Below are 21563 nucleotides of genomic sequence, written 5' to 3' on the forward strand. Positions count from 1 at the left end.
ATCAAATTATATTATTGTACAATTATTTTTGCATTAATGCAGTAATTTGAGTATCCTCATCAATATGTATCCTGAGTAAAGGTTGTGGTTTTAAACTCTTCTTTATGGGCAGAGTATGACATTATATCCATTTATATTGAACCTTTGTTACATTGCTATTGAGACAATCTATATTACCATTATTATTGATATTGTTATATTACCCAATCCTACTTTATATAGTGCATGGTACTTTGATATACAAATTATTTATCATAATCTGTTTGTTAAATATATTTAGTTTAATCTGAATATTAACTCTGAATATGCAAGGTAATGAAAGGTTTGAAATATGTGTGGTGTAGTAAAAAACATGCTAGAATGTTTCTTTCCAAAATGTAGAAGATAAGAAGTGCATAGAAATAGAAATACTCAAATAAAATACCTCAGAACTAAGTTAACGTACGCGGTTACTTTCTAACACAACCGTCCATGTTTCAATACTGAAGGACGACATGCGTCACATTTGCAAAGCTGTGCAGCCGTACTTCATTTTCATAATACCTGAGCTTTTTGCTGCATCATTATCAAGGTGAAGCAGCGAAGGAGGAGGCAGGATGATGGAGCGTAAAGAAAAAGAGTTCATCTGTCCATATGCTGCAGTGGCATGAAGTAAGAGCTGTTTGTGTAGCATCTCTTAGCTGCCTTATGTAATGTGGACCTCTATGGATTAGCAGCCTGTGTGGACATACTTGCACGTTAGGAGTGTGTGTGTGTGTGTGTGTGTGTGTGTGTGTGTGTGTGTGTGTGTGTGTGTGTGTGTGTGTGTGTGTGTGTGTGTGTGTGTGTGTGTGTGTGTGTGTGTGTGTGTGTGTGTGTGTGTGTGTGTTTGAACCGGCCTAAGTGCTGCTGACGAGGAAAAGCTTCTGCCTCAATAAAAAGCGTAATGACCACATTGGTGGTAATGAGATTAATGTGTCCTCACATACTGTAAACTGATTTCAGTCCCTGCCGTGGACTCGCTGTCCCAGAGGCAGCGCTGCAGCGCAGCAGCCGGCCCCCGTCAATACCGCTCCCCGCTCCAGGTATCGATCCCACTGTAATAACACTCGCCCCGTTCACGTCCGTCCCCCACCGGTGCCCATGCAGCCCGCACAGTGCAAACACAGCTATTTAATCATGAGTTGTTTTTGTTGTTTTGTAACAAGGAGGATTTGCTGCTATGCTGATGGTAACTGCTGCTTCGACAGAGGCTGTGATTACGTATGTGTCAGTGTTGGGTCACCACACACACACACACACACACACACACACACACACACACACACACACACACACACACACACACACACACACACACACACACACACACACACACACATACACACACAGGCATACACACAACCTCAGAGTTTATCCAATGATATCGAGTCTCTGTTTTTCTTGTGGCCACACATCACCTCATCCAAGTGAGCAAGTTAACTGCAGGTTGGAGTCTTTCCTGCTGCTGAACTTGCAGCCTTAGTGTCAGGCCTGTGTGAGGATACCTGTCAAAATGATTGATATATTAACTCATTGCCGAATAAGATAAATATTAATACCAACTTGTGGCAACTTAAAACCTTAAGTGGTTCGTTTGTTCTGAAATTCAAGATGGGAGTCAGTTGTTGGGAACTTGTCACTAGTTGATGAGTATAATATGTTTATCTAATGTATAAAACATTCCTGCTTCCTCAATACCTCTGCTAAGGAGGTTATGTTTTCGTCTCTGTTTGTTTGTTTGTTTGTTTTAAGCAGGATTACGCCAAAACTACTCAACCAATGAGTTTTTGCGAAGGGGAGGGCCCTGACCCGAGGAAGAACTCGTTCAATTCTGGCACGAGTTTTTGATTCCCTTTCTTTAACTTTGAGAAATAGGGCGTTATTCAACATTTTTGTCGATTTCTCCAATTATTTTATTGACATAGATGAAAAACATATGGGGGAATGGATTTAAATATATCTAAAATCGGGATCTAGTGAATTTAAATGTGGTTTCATAAGGGGGCTGTTGGTCTGGTAGGACTGAGGTAACAATGAAGGTCAATACAAAAAACACAATTCATATCATTACTTAGTTTTATTTGCTGGACCCTGTAAATTGGGGCCTTGTCTTAGCAGCAGCTGCTACTTCCTTCCATCTTTGTAATTCTTTACCATATGGTGTACCGGGGGCTAACGCTTCTTGCACGTTTTGAGTCTGGGGCTTGTTTTGAGCACTCAACTGTTCTCTGGTGGCTCTCGTCCTTTGACTCTCTCCATACTAATTGACATGTTTCTTGCATCGGTGGCAAAAGAGGTCAGTGGGGTTCGAGTGTGTTGTGGTGACCGATCTGCAGCATGTAATACTAAAGACAGTTTTCAGGTCCACGTCAGAATATTCACACCCAACCATCAAGGTGCGAGCTCTTTGTGTAGTTTCTTCTTGGCTGGTCGGAGTCCTTCTTCTGTTCGGAATGACCTCGTCCCACGTAACATTTCACTGTCCTCCGTAATTGTTTGTGTTGGCTTCAATGTTAATTTCCTGCCTGCATCCATCACATGGCGAAGAATGCAAAGTCCTGTCCAAAAGCACTGCTGTAAATAGTGGGAGGTATGGCACAACAAAATAAGGGCATGGTATGAAATGATACACGTTTTTCTTTTGGCCACATGATATGTTTATATGCTCATATTGCACAGCCCTAGTACCCGTCTAGGTCCAGTGCTTTGCTCAGTCACAGCTCTGACTGAAACCTGAATATAACAATCTCAGTTAAAGTGCTACAAAGCTGCAGCAGCAGAGGCTATAACCACCGTGAAACATGTGGATCGTGATGTGTGTTTGTGTAAAACAAGGCTGAAAACCTGAATGAGGTAATGGAAACATCTTCATATTTGGAGTATTTTCTTTACTTCAGACATTGTTCTTAGTAACGTTTAGCAGCTAAAAAAAGGTCTGCCGTGTTTTAAACACAATACGTTTTTCATGTCACTAGTAATCTCCGTAACTGCAGTGGAAAGTTGGCTCTGGTTTATGGAGCAGTAATGGAAACAATATGGAATGTGATAAGCAAAAATGTGCTGGAACAGACAGTGCATGCAGGTATTTTTCACCCGGTTCTCATCTGTTATCGCCACAATCTGCACGACGCGTTTGACCTCATTACACCGCTTCCAGTTTGACCCTTTAGGGAGGAACAGTAATTAAACACGATGGTCCACACAATAAAAGAAATGAATTTTCTTAATTATTCCAACAATGGTCTATTTTTAGTGTAATACTGTCCCTGACTCACCCAGAGGCTCCGTGGCCCAGATTGTTGGTTTTCACCCAAATCCCATTCAAGCACGAGGGTTTGGATTAGACTGTGCTAAAGCCAAGCACGTGTCAAACAGAAAGATGAGTGATTCAGCAGAGGAAAAAAAACAACAACAAAAAAACACTGAATAACCCGTTTTTACATCACAATTAGGTTCGGTTAATCTTTTCATTTTGTTCCCGAATACCAAATAGTGTTGTTTAACTTAGAACTGAACTAGATTGTGGATTACCGGCGTGGATTTTGGTGTCTGAAATAAACACGGTACAGGCTTGAATCAGAAACCAGATCAAAATAGAGAATTGCGGTTCCATCAGTGAATTGAAATGTTTCAGATGCAGAACTTTACACAGACGAACCATGTTTGTAGATAATGCATCAGGACTGAGGCCAGTGGTGATTCTCATTAATCTGCTGGTCATTTTCTGGGTTAATCACTTAATCTTTCTTTACTTCACCAACAGATTTTCTGCTGAAGTTTTTAAAATGCGTGGTTTGCACAAACAATGATCTAAAAACCCAAAGATATTCAGTTTCCTCTAATAAAAGATCAAGATATTTACATACACGCCAAAACCTGTGAAATTCTGCAATTTTTTCCCTTGAAATGATAAAAAAATCTATAATTAATTTGTTTATGAATTGACCAACTCCTTGTTCCATCTCTATATCGAAAGTTTTTTTTTTAATCTCTATGTGCTGTTTCTCTCCACATTTGGCAAATGCCTGTTATTCTTGAATTCAAATTGGGACGATTTGTTCTTCTTGGTTTGAGTTTGCATTTTCCAGTCATGTGGACGATCAGAAGGAGGGAACATGTCAGCGAGTTTCACCAGTGACAGGGAACAAACAGCTGAATATGTCCCGTGTGAGGCTGTGAGCCTAATTTAACTCCTCAAACTGCCCAACGAGCCGACAAAGACCACGATGAGAGTCGACAGCATGTAGGAGCTTATCTGGAACATCGCAGTTCGGACACGAGTTGCCGAGGATTTATTCAGAATCTGGTCCTCAAGGGAAATCTTTAGCGCCCCTGAAGCTCCAGTCATGTTTATAAAGCTGCTCTCAGACATTCACTGAAGTTCGGACATTCAGGTTGGAAATTATCATGTTTTGGGGAATTTATCATACAGGAGTCATATCTAAAAAACAATGAAAATCTATAAACAACAGATTGGCACATTGGTGTGGGATGTACGAGACACAGAGCTCCACCTCTCAATCGCTGCCTGCATCAGTGCACCAATTCTGATTGGCTGCACAGATGCCATGTGAAAAGAGATGTGTAAAATACGCATGGTCCATATTGACGTATATCATCACAACAAGCATGTGTATACACCAATGATACAACCTCTAATACACTAAGACACTGAACGATGAAGATAAACCACATAATGGGAATTTTTGCATAATTTATTGTACATTGTACAGAGGGGGAAATTATTGTTCCTTTTGGCAACACTAGGCCTTGTGATCTCGTCTGAACCGGACAATCTCCTGCTGCGTTCCTCATATGTGAAAGGCATGGTGTCTGTAATATAGGATGGTGTGTACCGTCAGTTGTCAGCAATGATCCCTGCCAGCTGAAGAAACACAACCCAGCCTTTACATAAGGAAAACACTTGAGTCACAGGCGTGTGTCACGCGGTTACACCTAATTCCGCCACTTAACTGATTCATTACCTGGAAGAGGTGTGAAGTAGACGCACTGCATTTCCTCCCTCCTGTCCTGTGCCTCTGCAGCGCTCTGTCACTCACACGCTGTTTATTTTTCTGCCCCCTGACTTTGCTCCAGATGAAATCATGTCGACATCACCCGCCAAAGCCCCCGCGCCTTCTCCCTAAGCCCGCTGATCTTTGTTCGGACGGTCGTGTTGTCAGGACCGCTCGCCGGCTCCGTGCGTGCCGCCTCTCCGGGTCGCTCGATTGTGTCGTGCCCGCAGTCATGTCCTGCTGTCTCTGTGATGACAGTCTTTCCATTACCGTCAGGAACATAACTGCCTCATTACCCAAGAGGCAATCTGCTAAAGGATAGCCCTGCAGCCACACCAGTGGAGTGGCTGCAGTTCACTGTCGAGCTTCACATTTCTACACATGGGAGTTTTATTGTGTTTACTTTGTCTCTTGGTTTATTTCCACATGATCAGCATAGTTGTGTACATAGTATAATAAAGAGCATAGGTCGATTACTTTGATAATACAAATACTGTTTGCAGTTCAACCACTGTAGTGTTTTCATGTACTGACTCATTAGCAGCTGCTCATTATCAGGAAGCAGGTCACCCGTGCCATCAGCGGGGAATGCAAAACATCTCTAACACTTATAATTAATAGCTCCACCTCATCTTTGGAAATTAATACGTCATTTTAATTTTCACCACTGTTGTTTCTCGTTCATAGCATTTGCTGTAAGTATGTAACCAACTGACAGATAGACAAGCTGCTTCCTGTTTACATCATCATGCACATGAACCTGAATGGTCAAGCGATATATATTTTCAGGTTTGTTACATGGACGAGGATTATTACTGATGCGGAGCTAAAAGGCTCGCGTGGAGAGACATTGTTTTAGTTTTAAAATGGCATTTTGTTTTACTGCGGATGTAGCCACTGTTACCACAGGTATTTTCTGAGCTACTGAAAGGACTTTGTGTCCTGTGAAGTGTGGTGGCTGCAGGAAACAGTAAAAAGCAGGAGACAAAAAAAATCAAGGTGAAATTGCTCCATTTAAAGAAAACTTGGTATTTTTTTGGTGAAAAGCTTTGGAAACTGAAAACACAGTCGAAAAGATGCAACAAAAAAAAATATCTTTAGTATTTTCTTATTTCAGATAAATTAGCCAGCTGGCACAAGTATTACAATTATTTGAACCATGTTGCAAATTTGGGGAAACAGGCCCTCGGCGATCCCAGTTGTGCAACATCCGGACAGAGTAAAGCAACAGTCTGGGACAGCAGAGGAAGGGAATTCATCCTGTTGAGGTGCAGCCTGGATGTTACGTAAAGGTGACACGGAGAAACATGCAGTCAGCAATAATGACCGCACTCGCCGTTTCAATCAAGTCGAGTTGTCGGCCATTTGAGAGCTGTGACTTAACACCTCCTCCTGTTCCCGGCCTCCGCCCTGAACACATCAGATTTCTGTTGTTGAGAAAACAAAACCTGTGAGTAAACTTTGACATGCCGCGGGAACATGAGGGTGAATTTAGAGCTGTGAATTATGTTTTTTTGTTACCTAGCTACTGCGTTGGAAACGAATCATATTTTCGTCCCGCTTCTACAATAGATGTTGTCTGCCTTGTTGAGATTGAAAAACAAGAACATGCTGTTCCCTTCTCCTCTCTCACCTGTTGTCCTACAGCCTCACTCACTCACTGCAAAGGCAGGAGAAGCAGGTGCTGGATCAAGCTGTGTGTGTGTGTGTGTGTGTGTGTGTGTGTGTGTGTGTGTGTGTGTGTGTGTGTGTGTGTGTGTGTGTGTGTGTGTGTGTGTGTGTGTGTGTGTGTGTGTGTGTGTGTGTGTGTGTGTGTGTGTGTGTGTGTGTGTGTGTGTGTGTGTGTGTGTGTGTGTGTGTGTTCCCAATAAACCCGTCTATATCTGCTGACAGTCAAATGGTCGTCCTTCAGCTGTGCTTGGATACTAATGGTGCTACCTGCCACATTATTTGACCATGCACACACGCCCTCTGTGCTTGTGTGTGTGTGTGTGAGAATGTGTGTGTGTGGGGAGGGGGGGGGGTAAAATTGTGCACATGTCGTCCACATTGCACACATGCTCACTCACAAGTTTCACACACACACAAAGAGAACAAAGGGAGTGGGTCACAGCAGGGAACGTTGCGATAGCAGATGAGCAGGCCGCTTTTCAGCCGTGTGTAATTCAACACCCCTCTCCTCTTCCTCGTCTCCCCCTTCCTCTTCGTCCTCTTGTTCGTTCAGGATGTCCGCTCATAAAGACCACATCAATAAGTGATCAGCACGCTCACTTGTTACTCGCCGATCAGCTGCGGGTGTATCAGCGTCAGTGTGTGCGGGGGTTAAAACAAACAGTACATGCTATTATGGAAAGTGATCCTGGAGCTTCCCCCACTTCTCTGCTCATGCTGAAACATCAATATAGGAGTGTGTGTGTGTGTGAGAGTGTGTGTGTGTGTGTGTGTGTGTGTGTGTGTGTGTGTGTGTGTGTGTGTGTGTGTGTGTGTGTGTGTGTGTGTGAGTGTGAGTGAAAGATTACCGAAACAGTTATCACACATGGAGTTTGATGACACATGAGTCATGGTACCTGACTCATGGAAAATTCTCGGATTGAGTGGGCTCTGCAGAAAGGCCAAACAAGTGCTTTGTTGTCGTACTCAAGCTAATTGCAATTATAGGGCGGATAAGAATTATCTTGTCAAAGATGCTGATTTGTCCGTTCTGTGTGTGTCCCTACACACCCCCTGGCTCAGTTAAAGGGAAAGTAACAAAGTAACGCATTATTCCATTATTATATCAGCATTATTATTATGCCATTATTGTAATCAGCAACAGGGGGCGATGTTTCCCGCAGAATTCACTTCAGTTTCTGGGGGCATTTGTCCTGTGAACATGGACGCTGTACATCATCATGTACACCCAATGCACAGCGACAATGCCCGGCTCCTGAGGGCTGTTTGCTTGTTGCGGCAACATAAGCTGCTTTCAGGCATATCTGAACTCTGCAGTCTCTGTGGACTTTGTCATGCCTGGCCTCTTTGTGTGGAGTCCATAGAAATCCAGTAGAAGACGATGTGAGAACACAGCAGGGGATCCTCTGCTGGATTCACCGCGGGCGATTGGGGGGGTTGATGACGCTTCTACTAGCAACAGACGTAAAAAGAAAACAAAAACAAAAAAAAACAAGTGAAAAAGCGCCGACACACACGTAGAAGACACCGACGAAGATGTCTAGAGAGTTTGTGGTGATAGAAGCTGACAATGGTGTCTGTGTGTTGTCAAGATAATCCCGTGATCTACGCAGTGGAGTTAATACGTCACTTCCTGTCTATGTCGGAATAATGCGGAGGATTCGTTGCTGATTCGTTGCTGATGTGAAAGTGTCTTTGGCAGAGAACCTGCTCTGTAGACACAGGGAAAGTGGTATCTACCGATGTTGTGCTGACACCAAGCCGCTGACACTGTGAGAGAGAGAGAGAGAGAGAGAGCAGCATTGGGCAAAAAATGCAGCACACAGCTAAACTGACATCTTTAATGGTGTTATGAGAGGATATTTTGGATCATTATAAAATGGTGGCGGAACCATAGTCTGTACGTGAAGATGGACGACATGACTGCTCCCCAAAAGTGACGCCAAAGTATCTCACCGCCTGTTGGCTGGCTGAAGTACAGGTCATAACTCTGCCTCCTCCATGTTAGTGGATGGGACATGGGCAAAATTATAAAGTCAAAAAGTGGGAGACAGTGGGAGACAATGGGGGTGTATGTGCTTGTGCACGGGACAAGCGAAAAGAGAAAAGAAGACAGAGGGAAAGGGGGCAGTGAGAGTGAAAGATGGTAAATTGGGCGCATGCTAATGAACTAAAAGATTACCAGGCTAAAACAGAACAAAACAGAGATTGAATATTGGCGTTAACATTATAACAGGCGTCCAGGAACACAACTTCAAATGAAACGTAGTGTTGCTCCGTGTCCAGGTCTTATCAGGTCACTGAAACATGTTGTCGTGCTCACCTGAAAGCCTCTTATGAACAGTTTTGACACAGGCTGTGTCCTGGTTTCTCTGGCTTTGACAGGGGCTCAAAATATCGAGACAAAAAAAAGGATTAAAACACGGAACAGGGTCGCAGAGGGCGACTCTTTCACCTCCTGAATAAAATATTTGACATATTGTTCTTTCTGCTGTTTATACCCAATTACAGGGAGGATTATATTTGGATAACTGCCGTTTTGCAGTCGGCTGTGTTGTCTGTGGGAATGACAGAATTAATTTTAAATGAGCACACTTAACACTTGGCTGTCCCTGTATTGTTGTGACTCACATTCCCTCTCCTCTGGTTTTGTGGAGGATTTTGTATTCTAATTGTTAAACCAGTCTTCTCCTGTGAATGCATAAAAGGAGACATTTACACATTCCTGCCTTGACCTCTTTCCCAAGCTTCTGCTGTAGAATGCACCTTGTATGGTGAACTACAAACCGGACTAAAAATGGTATCATGGAGCCCGAAGGTGAAGTCAGCTCTGAATTGTAGCCAGCTACCCCGAGGCTTTTGGCGATGAAAGGCCAGATGTATTTCCATGTGGAGAAAAACTGGAAATAAAGCATGGAGGGAACGAGATAGTGACATGAGTAAAGGTGTTTATCTGCAAATTCTTACATTGCAATATTTTTCCACAGTTTACAGCACAGGGCATCTGACCTGTGGTTCACAGCTTGCTGAATCAGTAAGCACTCTGTATGTGTCAGACAGGGGGATGATGTCCATCCTGTGTTTTAGAGCATGAACATTGTCTCATACTGACGATCGCCACAAATACTCAACTGTAGAGAAAAACACCTATTACCTCGGCCAAGGAGGTTCTGTTTTGGGTTTTGCTTTGTTACAGATTACATTACATCACATAAAAATGACTTGACAGAATAGAACGAAACTTGGTGGAACGATGTGGTGTGGGTGCATAAAGAACCCGATACATACAAGATCCAAATCAGGGGACAGATTCAGGATATTTGTTAACATTGGGAGATAAAGCGTTTTTTGACATTTTGACGGATTTTCTCAGAGAATAATTCTTGGATCTTGATTTAAAAGAAATGCATATTTAGGGAACAGATATCATTTTGTGCAGTTTGATTGAATTGAAGGAGACTGCATACCTTAGTGGAAGTATGAGTGCCATTCTAATTTATTACAGTTATTATCAATGATTGTAAATGTTGTGTATAACATTCATTTACAAATTATTTTACAAATAATGCTCAAGGCTTTTAAAAGATATTTTATATGATCATCTGTTTGGATTTGATTTCCTCAACAGTAGAAAATTTGATTTGTTTAAATAAAAGTGATTTAGATCATTAAACAGCGGTATTCTTATACTAGATCTTATTTTGAAGGACATTTAGTGTTTACTGTCCAGTCCTGACGTAAAATATAGCAGTGCAGAGTTTAAAGTTTGTGATGTATATAGAGTCGAGAGTAAAGCGTGTTTTTGACTACGATATGACTTTCACTCTTTCTAGAGGCATTGTTATGTCTGTGAAATTCCAACATCTTACATGTGCAATCCTCTTCACACTGTATATAATATGTGTGTGTGTGTGTGTGTGTATAATATAATCTGTTTACACTGTGTATAGTATTGCAATGTTTACAATAGTTTACTTATTTATTGTTTAATTTGTATCCCCTTTGCTTCCTTAACACGGCACATTTCCCTGTAGTTTAACGTATCTTATGAGCACATCCAAATCATTTCCATAAAGTACAACACAAACCAAGTGTTGAAGTTAACAACTCTAAAAAGAGTTCTTGAATAACACAAATGTAGTGTTGAGACCAGATGTATACATGAGAGAGTATTTTAAGGATTCATCAGAAGGACACAGGACTGACAGGACACTCACTGCAATGTGCTGAGTTTACAGTTCACCGGGTTTCTTCCATCACTTTGCTGTCACTAGTCTCACATCCGACGTGCTGCCTGTACCTTCAGGTATCAGGCACCCTCCCTCTCCCGGTGAGAGGTGCTGTGTCAGCCGAACAAGGGACGTGTTGTGGGAGGATTTCACTTTTCGGTCTCCCGCTGCCTGCTCGAGAAATGAAAGTATATTCAGATATAGAAGGTGTCAGGCAGAAGTACAATGTGGGACTGATTTAACATTGATGACACTGACAGCATAAACTTCTCTCAGGATATATGAATAACATAAACATATATATCATGATTATGGATAAAATAAAAAGAATGAAATGAAGATAATAGGATAAGGGATACTGTGAAAGTGTGATCATGCTATAGTCGCAGGATGTAAACATGCATGGATCAAAAACCAAATCGATTATTTGACTGTACCCTTGGAAAGAACCTTTGAAACTTGCAGCAGTCAAATCAGGTCACGTCTTCCCTCTCTCCTGCCACTTCCAGCCAATCATCCATCATGATTCTTGAAAAGCAGCTTCATAGTCATGTTCCTGGCCGCGCTGGGAGATGGTCGGCAAGGAGACGAAGAATATAGCGCACCTGATTATTAAGAAAACATCTCTCCCGGCGGCCTGTTTCATTTTTCCTTCCACCCTCCTACTGAGCCGCTTGATTGAGTTCACAGCTGAGGAGGCCAATTTGTTGCCCACAGAGAGGGCCGACTGAAACACGTAGGAAATGTGGGAATATATCACACGGGTGCAGTTAAAAACAAAGTCTGATGCGTGCGGAGTAGAGAGGGCAGTGATCAGACACAGGGGAGAATTAGGTGAAGATTAAAAAAGAAGGAGGAGTGAGACGGACAGCATGAGAGGAGATTGCAAGGAAATGAGAGGACGCTGAAAATCTAATTTCCCCTCAATAACTCTATTGCAAATGAATTGGTTGTTGAGCAGTTCGAGTCAAGTCTGCTGCACAGACTGAGGGGTCAGGGAATTTTAACTTAACCTAAAGTTTGTGTTCAATCAATCAATCAAATTTGATTTGTATAGCCCATATTCACAAATCACAATTTGTCTCATAAGGCTTAACAAGTTGTTGGATATTTACAGAAAATTAACTTATTGACAATTTAGAAAATTGCATTTGAATGCAATATTTATACACAGTAACAAATCATTTAATAGAATATTATTAACTAAGCTGCTCCAGTGGACATTTTACCAGAAGGCAGCTACTTTTCCGTGGAGCTACTGTTTAAACAATTAGTTGATTATTTGATTAGAAGATTAATGTGAAGTAAATCAATTAAGATTAATCATCTTAAGTATCTATTAAGCAAAACTGCTATTGGCTTTTACTATTTTCTCACTGTATATTGAGCATGTTTGTGTTTTGAAAAGTTAGTCGGAGGTTGATTGGACACTCTTAGTAGGTGTGAATGTGAGTTGTGAATGGTTGTCTCTATACACTGGCACAATGTCACCTGGGATTGGCTCTAGCTCCCCTCCGAGACCCTCAAAGTATAGATAGTGAATAGTTAAGTGATGGATGCATAGATATAAATCAAAAATGACATGTGTACATTTGTATGTCTTTGTCTTCTGCAGGAGAGATTCGAGGCGTTGTTTAGGATCTACGACGAACAGACGTCATTCCAGATGTTCAAAAGCTTCCGGAGAGTCCGGATCAACTTCGGCACCCCAGAGGTCGCTGCCCGCGCTCGCATTGAGCTACACGAGACAGAATTCAACGGCCAGAAGCTGAAACTCTACTTTGCCCAAGTGAGTGTGAGCTAAGAGTTCTGGGAAAGGGCAGCCAGGGGGCCTGAGACACGGACCATAAGAGCACTGCTTATTTACATAGACAGTTAACGCCCTATGCATCATTCTGTCCAACGTGCACACACAGAACTAGGACAAAAACAGTTTTTGGGATCCTGTCTTCTCTGAGCCACATCTGACGGCTTCCTTAATTCTCCTGTTACAAGCCATCACTCATAACTGATCACATGAATTCTTCATTTAAGGATGTTTCTATATACATTTCACAAACACCTACAAAAAGCTCCTTAATAGATGAGGCCTGGATTTTTCTAATCTGTAGGTGAAAAGAGTCGTTTTGGTTAAAATGCAAATATAATCTGGTTCCATATAGCCAGTGATTCAACAGCATTTAAATGGCTGCAGTTTAATGTCTAAAGAAAAAACACGTTGACATAGTGTGACTGAAAATCACTTAAAAAAGCTAATAAACCAGGATGTGTTCTCACCCAATTGAACCTGGTTTTTGCCCAGACGGTAAATGTCAAATTGCCACGAGTCATCTAATAATTGATTCCACCTCTGTACTTTTTTCATATAAGAGGATTAAAGATTTTACAGCTCAGGCAGATAATTATGGCAATTGGCAGCTATCAAAAGCCCAAATCTCCTCAGAGGAAGGAGCGTACGATTGGAGACTAAAAGACAGAATCCATGACTACAAACCTAATGTGCTTTTCTGGCTCTAAAGTATCAGGATTACATTTATAAAAAGATCCTCATCCAATCAGAGTCAATTTGCAAAGGTCTGCACTAGTGTTTTAAAAGGTAAGAACTGTTATCTTCTCATACAGAGATCCAGGATATTGTCACTTTGCACAGGCATAATATCCATTATATTGAATGAGTGAAACTGATGTTCAGAGGAAAGTTGAAATACAAGCAATATTCTTCCAGATGAATTTATGGCTACATTCACCCGATCACCAATTTGCAGCACTCATCAACTGTGGACTTCTCTCCAATAGGTCCAGAATGGCGATGATAACATTGACAAGTCGTACCTGGCCCCTCCCCAGCCCGTCAAACAGTTTCTGATCTCCCCGCCTGCCTCGCCACCCGTGGGCTGGAGCCAGAGCGAGGACGCGACACCCGTCATCAACTACGACCTGCTGTGTGCAGTAGCCAAGCTAGGACCTGGTCAGTGCTCGCTAATTTCAGCTCAATAAGCTCGTGCAGCGTGTTCACACATTTAATACGCAGCCGTGTGCACCAGCAGGTACAACGCTGAGGTAATTTGAGTGATTCATCTCAGGGCAGCAACCCAGATACAAACAGGAAATCATTTCTCGCTCCTCAGCAGGGTGTTATAGAGAGACGATGTTTCTAGGAAGCAATTAGGACAAAGGAATTGGCGAGCACCTTGTCCAATTGTCCCCGATTCATTCTTGACTTTTTTCAGCTTGTGAGTCAGCCTTGCATCTAATTGTACCTTTTTCTGCTATCACATGCCTTTATCATTTAATTATGGGGAATTTTGAAATCAATGTCTCTAAATGAAATGGGCTTTGATCATAGAATTTCCTTCTGCAGTGTTACTGTGCATGAGATCCTGGTCAGACAAAAAGCAGCTTGAAGCCCATAAATCATCTCCACTGTGCTGGCCACCATACGTCAGTGTCCAGGGTGCTTAACCTAGACTTGCTGCAGTCTGACATCTGAAAGGAAATACGCATCAAAGCCACTTAGTGTGTCTGTGCAGGGGTCTGCAAAATATAATTCACCATTCTTTGAATCCCTCTGTTAAACAGCGGTTGATTAATCATCAGCACAATAGGTCAACGTTTTCTCAACATGCAAAAAATGGCTTTTATGTTTAGAAGCTTTTTTTATCTTTATTCCAAAACCACATGAGCCAAAATCTAAGGAATTGGTTGAACTGTGTTTTTTTGTTTTCTCCAACTTAAGATGCAATCATTAGCATGCCAGCTAACTAGCTATTACCAGTGTTAACCAATGCGTTGCTCATATGGCCAAAGAACACACACCTCTAACAGTCTAGATAATCCTAGTTTCAGAGTTCATAGGCTAACTTTAACGGCATCGTCCTCGTCTTTCTTCATTTTGAGATGGTTTACACTCAGATAACATTGTTTATTTAAAATCAAAACCCCAAATAACAGTTAAATCTTGTTTTTTATTATACTTAAATATATAGATTTAGGACTGCGTTGCTACCCTGCAATACAAAAAAGTAGTAGTTTCTTTTTTGTCACCTGCATGGATTTCTTTGGAACTGTTAGCATTAGCCTGATGTTTAGTATAATGTTATGTACAGCATAAAGCAACCATATGTATATGTAAGACCTTTTGTTATATAAGATTATATTCTTAAAATGCATTAGTCAGCTACAGACAGCTAGAATTTTAGCTGCAACTTATTAACTCTTCAAGCAACAGATGTTTTGTTTTCCGGAAAAAAATTGGATCCAGGCAAGAAATTACAAGTTAGTTTTTTTTGTTCACCCCTGTATAAAATCAAGGATATATTGTTTGTGAGATTACTGCGATGTTCACTGTTTAAATGTACTAATATTATTGTAAACAGTGTACGAGGGGACTGCCATCTCTATGAAGAAACACAAGCCCACAAATAGATATAACGGTTGCAGATCAGTTTCTCTGCACCACAGATGGATCATTTAGCAGTTCATGCCCCATTACAATTTTAGCGAGTGTGTTAAATGTGTAGGCAGCTCAGCCCAACGCTGTTAGATTTGGAAAATTTCAACATCTTCCCCTTCTGCCTCGTTCTCCGGCAGCTTTTCCGCTCAGTAATGGCGCCTCTGTCTGCCTTTGTCCACAAGATTTTAGATTGCAGCAACCTTTATGAAATGTCACCCAGCCACACATAGAACGGTGTGTCCACAATGTCTTTCCATGTCTGTGTATGTGGGCACGCTCATACTGATGAAATGGAAAACAGAACTGTTAAGTCTGTATTCACTTGAACACTATTATCTTTTCTTTCTTATCATCAAAAACACGTTTTAACTTCCTGCATACACACACGCAACACACACACACACACACACACACACACAGTCTGGACCACGCTCATCAGGTTCTGTTGTCACCATAGCAACACAAGGCATCAGGAAATGGCTTTGTTGCTGGGCTCAAATCCTGGCATCTGAAATCAGATCGGCTCTGGGCTGCAGCACAGTGCGCTGACTCCCTCTATCAACTCCCTGCGGTAACAGCAGGACCCTATTCACCGTCCGTCTCTGTTTGGCAGCGCTGTGAAAAAGCCACTCGACCAATTTCCTGCTGTCTGCCAGCTGTCTGATCTCATCTCCATGGCAACTGAGATACAATCTCTCAAGTGTATGTCTTCGGTCCAAGTCCGCTGAGTTTGGCATCTGGACAAACGGCGGCACTTTGCTGAGGAAGGGCCTTTTTTTGTTTTCTCTTGAATCCATGTCTTTCCACCCGAGCGTTGAAGAATTACCGAGGCAAAAAAAATACAGCAGATTATTTTGACCTGTAAAAATTCTCTGAATGAAATTCTCAGTAGTAAACACTAAATTGCATATTCATATTATTTCAAATACAGCAGCTGCAGCATGTTTTTTTAATACAATAACATTTTTTTTTTTACCTCAGCCAAGTAGGTCATGTTTTCGTCTGTTTGTTTGTTTGTTAGTCGGTCTCTCTGTTAGTTAGTAAGATTACTGGAACACTACTGGAGGGATTACCACCAAACTTGGTGAGAGGATGCTGTATGGGTCAGGAAAAAAAACTTTAACATTACATTTTGGTGCAGATCCGAATCAGGAATTTCTCTTTTACTGTAACATTGTGAGATTGGCCATTTTTCCACATTTTTGTTCATTTCTTAATATTTCATGGATCTCAATGGAAGTTTTTAGGGGACTGATATTTATGAGTGTGTGCAATTTTGTGCAGATCCAAATAAAATATCGGATCAGTGAATTTAAATGTGGTGTCATAAGGGGACTTTTGGTCTTTGGGAAAGGTTACATAAACAAATATTTCCTTGGTAACGCTCGCTCTTCCTTTCACTCTTTCCATCCCTTACCCCCCCTCCCACAGGTGAGAAGTATGAGCTCCACGCGGGGACAGAGTCCACCCCCAGCGTGGTCGTCCACGTGTGCGAGAGCGAGACAGAGGAGGACGAGGCGGCGCGGCCAAAGCAGCAGATCGTCCAGACCAGACGTCCTGACGGGCCGCCCAAAGTCTTCAACTAGAGAGGCCTCCCCCCATGACACCGGCGCGGCCCCCTGACCGCACCCTTGAATTCCGCAACACACCTGCCCTCTCTCTCTTGTCTCTGCACTCACAGAGAGCGTCGATGCCCCTCATTTCAGTTCAACTACAAGCAAAAACAAAACCAACAAACATTGCTCAACAACGGTGTTTGTGGGGAGCGTGGCGATGGAATGAGGCGGCCTGAAGGGGATGGATGAGAACCACACACACACTCATCACATTCTGCGGACAGCGTGGGGAGTGGCGGGCACGCTTGCCTCCACCCCACACAACCCTCCTCGTTTTCAGCATGAGGGGTCGAAATACCTGTCCCACTGTAGGCACCTGTCACTTATCACACACACTCAGCTCTCATTGCTAGTCCTGCTCAGTAGCTTGCTGGTTAGTTAGCTGGCAAGCCGTACCTCTCCCTTAGCTTCACGGCCATTTTTTTTTCGCTAACAAAGATATTTTTCTTTTTTTTTTCTCCTTTTGTTTAAAAAAAATGTATTGTGTCTTATATATATATATATATATATGTGTTTAATATATATATAAAATGCATATATGTGTGTCTGTTATTTTTCTTTTTCATCCATTTTCATATCTGGTTTGTCTCTTCAGCTTACATCAAGATTGAGTGTGTGATGTTCCCACTCGTCTGCATGTATATAATATATTAGAAAAAAATACGTACAGAAACACAAGTACTACAAGATATATCGAGAAAAAGGAACCTATTTAACATCACACAGCACGAAGCGCCATATGTGACTAACAACGTTGTGGTGGTTGTTTTTTTCTTTTGTCGCTCGTTTTTTCGGTTTTTGTCTTTTTTATTTTATTTGGAGAGGTGTTGTTTTTTGCTAAACTACTAGATGTGTATTCTTACTATGTATTTTATACCCCAACACTTTTTGCATGCTTACTTATTTCCGTAGATGAGGAGCTGAGGTGTTTTTTTTATTTTTATTGTCGTTTGTGATGACAGGGAAATAAATGGTGTGACGCTTCTGACGCAAGTGCATATCCCCACGCAGAGTTTAAAAGTGACGTCTTTGGGGGAAAAAAGCTTAATGGGTTTTTTGTATGATTGACGGTTCAGTCTTTGGCATGGAGGCAAATTTGCATTTGTCGCTTTTTGGGGGATTTGATGGATCAGAGACAGATAATCCCCCCCCTCATTTCCTTCAAGGGTTTTAGAGAGGTTGTTTGTTTGTTTTTCTCTCTGATTCCGTTTGTTGAATTTCATATCTTTAATGTTTTGGTTATGTCGTTTGATCAAACCCACTTTCTATGTGTCAGGTTTTTTCTTCTGAAACCTACTGCTTTTTTTGCACTGAGTATCTCTCGATATCTCCAAGCAATTGCGGGGCTCTCAAGCGTCTACTGCTGCGCGCCTGATTACTACTGCGCTGCTTTTCTCTGTAAATAGCTGAGCGTGGTGTCGATTTGTGGAAATAGTCCTTATAGATTTTGTAGTTTACCTGGAAGCATTTTGCTGAGAAAAGGGAATATTAGGGTAGCCTCATGAGATATCAACCAAAGCATTCACTCATACAATGATTTTTTTTCTTAAAGACACTAATGTATATTTGTTAATCTGAGAGAAATCACATTTTCCCAACACATCTGCAATTACTTTATTGCATTTTTATTTTATATCGAAAAAACTCCTTTTCCACTTTTTTTTTGGCACAAACTCGAACTAATTCCCCTAAAAAAAAATCATAACTTTCTTACTTCCTTTTCTTCTTTTATTGTGCAATTCTCCCTTCAGTCCTTTATCAGCTTAATGTGCTTCAACTACTCTTTTGATGAAATCATTCTGTGCTTTAGAAGCAACAGGAACAAATGTTTCTAACAGGGATTTGTGGGTGTCAGCAGTGAGTCTAAACCTTGTTTGTCATTAGGCAGCATGAAATCGAACTTTTTTGCTGTTTTATTTTGCAAAAGTCCATCTGCATGTGAGCACTTTATCGTCAGTGTTTCGTTTCCTTGACATGAATTGTCTTTCTTGAGACAAAGTAGGAAGCACATTGAATTTCTTGTTTCTTTCGTGTTTTTTCTTTTTATCTCAAGCTGAACACCTGGTTAGCCTTTTCACCAGCATATTGCAGTGAGTGATACACTCCACTTCCTTTTTGCTAGCGTGAACCTTGGAGAATTTCAGGCCTTTTTGGATATATATATGAAAGTGTGCTACTGGAAAACGTGCAGAGACGCAGCACAGTAGGAGGCTGAAAACGAGGCAGGATGACACTGCAGAACAAAATCAATGTCTTTGTTTTTGTGTTTGTCCACAAGAAAAACATAATCTTATCTTCTGAGAGAGTTAAACAGTTCTTTGAGATTCATCCTGTTGGCAGAGTGCAGTTTTATTGGCACTACAGTAAAGCTGTCGTGGTTATTGATGCAGACGGCAGATTGGTGGAGCTGCTGAGGTGGATTATGAGAAAGAGGAAGCAGTGGGACACTTGTGGAGGTTTTTTTACTCTGGTCGTGGTGTTTCAAACTGGGTGCATTTTGGTCACAGAGGAAATGAAAATGTATATTTATGTACATATGCCAAGTTTTTTTGTTGCTGAGGCCAGTCCCAGTGTGCGGTTTGTTACGGCTTCTCTTTGCAATGTTGTAATGGGAAAAAATATGACGTAAAAAAGTGTAACAATAAGTCCTGCTCGATCAAAACCAACTGTCATTGTGTTGTGTTCAACAGTTCGACATGGACTCTGTTTGAAGGTTTCTTTTACTTTCGGGGAACGTCTACTAAAAAGGTCAATACTACACTTTGTCACTGTTGTACTGTTTCTGTTGAAATATGAATATTGTATCTTGTATTGTAGAATTCCAGAAAACAAAGTAGCAAAACAAGCAATAATTTACAGTTCTATAATACCGGTATCTGTATTTTCATGGTCTGTATTTACTTCTCAGAGATGGTCTCTGTCTCTTACAGTATCTGCTTCTATTTGTGTAGTATAATAGTCCTTTGTTTCACATACAATATACATAAAGACTTATTCTTAAAAGCCATGTTTCGTGTGGTTTATTTTAGGGCTTTCGAGAAGAAAAAAGTGGAAACAAAATCTCGAGCATCAATGTCCACATTGGCTTTAAATGTAGATTTATTTGCCTACAATTAATGTTCTGAGTGCATAAAAAAATATTTGCTAAGAAATGGATCTTTTTTTTCTATCAGAAGTTCTTTAAAACACTTGAAGCTGAATCCTTTGGCCATCTGAAGTTAAACAATTATAGACTTGTTGCTATAGGCTTTACCATCAGGTTGTATCTAAATCTGTTATGTATGTACGTTATTTTCCAGTATTTAATATTTTCATACGACATAAAACCTTTTATACTTTGTATGTTGTATTATGAAAGCAGAGATAATACTTCCAGCTGCCATCTTTGTTTGAGCTAGCAAATGAAGTCTCTTGGAAAAATAGGGCAAGAAAAGGCTCCTCATGTTAGGGTTAAAGTTTTGTCCGGTCTTGTTTCAATGTTAAAGACAATAACAGCAAGGTTCAGTTAATAGCCTCTATTAACCAGAGACGCTGCCATTGTTACCAATTTCTGACTCGTTCAGTGAGCCACACATGACATCTATAACATAAAGATGAGGTGCCTGTGAGGCAACGCGACGCTGACCTGCTTTTCAGCCGCCTTTTGAATTTCACGGCTGCAGTTTCCTCGTGTCAGTCATACAGAACCGACGACTGCTCGTGAATCCTGTAACAATAGATCTCTCTCATCCATTTCCCCCTGACAAGCTGCGTTTCATTATTGCGTGAGGAGAGAAAAAACAAAGGCAAAACAGTAGCACACTCTCGGCTCAGATTGCACAAAAATATGTTTTGCAAGCGCAGGTTCACCCACAATGGAAAAAGTATCTGTCTACGTGCTGAAAGATACATATAACCTTGGTTTCAACTTTAAGCTTAGAATTTTTGCAAGTCATGCTTAATGATTTTGTCTGTGTGTCCAACATGATCCATGATCATAAATGTTACCTGTGTCCCTGTTAAATGATCTACACAGGTAAAAACCATGGAGCACTGTCAGAGTATTTCAGGTACAGAGGACTGATTGATGGCTGTGAGATGAGGCCTGCTCTGTATCACCCTGTGCCTTCTTCTCCATGACACAAAAAGCCCACTCTTCCTGGAGAGCAGATGGGGGAATTCCTCCTCACAATGCCCCTCACTGTTGAACGTGACGACACGTCTGCACCTCAGCAGATCAGGTTATCGTGGTCCTCCAGGGTGTTAATGGGGCCAGTGCCTCCAGATTCCTTTTAGAACGGTGCTCACCAGGATCACACAGCACCAACGTCTCTCTTGCAGGAATTTAAAGTGATGCATTAGTCTTGAGCTAACAATACAGTCAGGTCCTTAGTAAAGTGGATCCTTAAAAGCATACACATATAGTTGAATCAACATGTGCTGTACTTAGATACAGCTTCACACAGCTAATCGCAGAATCATTTAACCAGACAGGTAAAGAATATAAGTTGTACATATAAATTGATTTGTGTAGACTCAAACTTTACACCTCATTGATTCAAAATACTAAAATATATGA

General features: G+C 41.3%; 1 protein-coding gene across 2 annotated transcripts in view; it reads left to right on the forward strand.

Moving 5' to 3' along the window:
- rcan3 (regulator of calcineurin 3) overlaps positions 1-20010 on the forward strand; it is a 47199-nt gene extending 27189 nt beyond the window's left edge. Inside the window, exons 3-5 of one of the 2 annotated variants that reach the window (XM_034576432.1) lie at positions 12552-12725; positions 13733-13904; positions 16821-17412. In XM_034576432.1, coding sequence (XP_034432323.1) covers positions 12552-12725; positions 13733-13904; positions 16821-16975 — 501 coding nt within the window. In that variant the 3' untranslated portion in view covers positions 16976-17412. Of the gene's footprint in view, positions 1-12551; positions 12726-13732; positions 13905-16820 lie in introns of both variants that reach the window. The other variant, XM_034576433.1, reaches the window with a different exon arrangement.
- Positions 20011-21563: the final 1553 nt, after the last annotated feature.

This window comes from Hippoglossus hippoglossus, chromosome 22 (assembly GCF_009819705.1).
Source record: "Hippoglossus hippoglossus isolate fHipHip1 chromosome 22, fHipHip1.pri, whole genome shotgun sequence".
Lineage (NCBI taxonomy): Eukaryota > Metazoa > Chordata > Actinopteri > Pleuronectiformes > Pleuronectidae > Hippoglossus > Hippoglossus hippoglossus.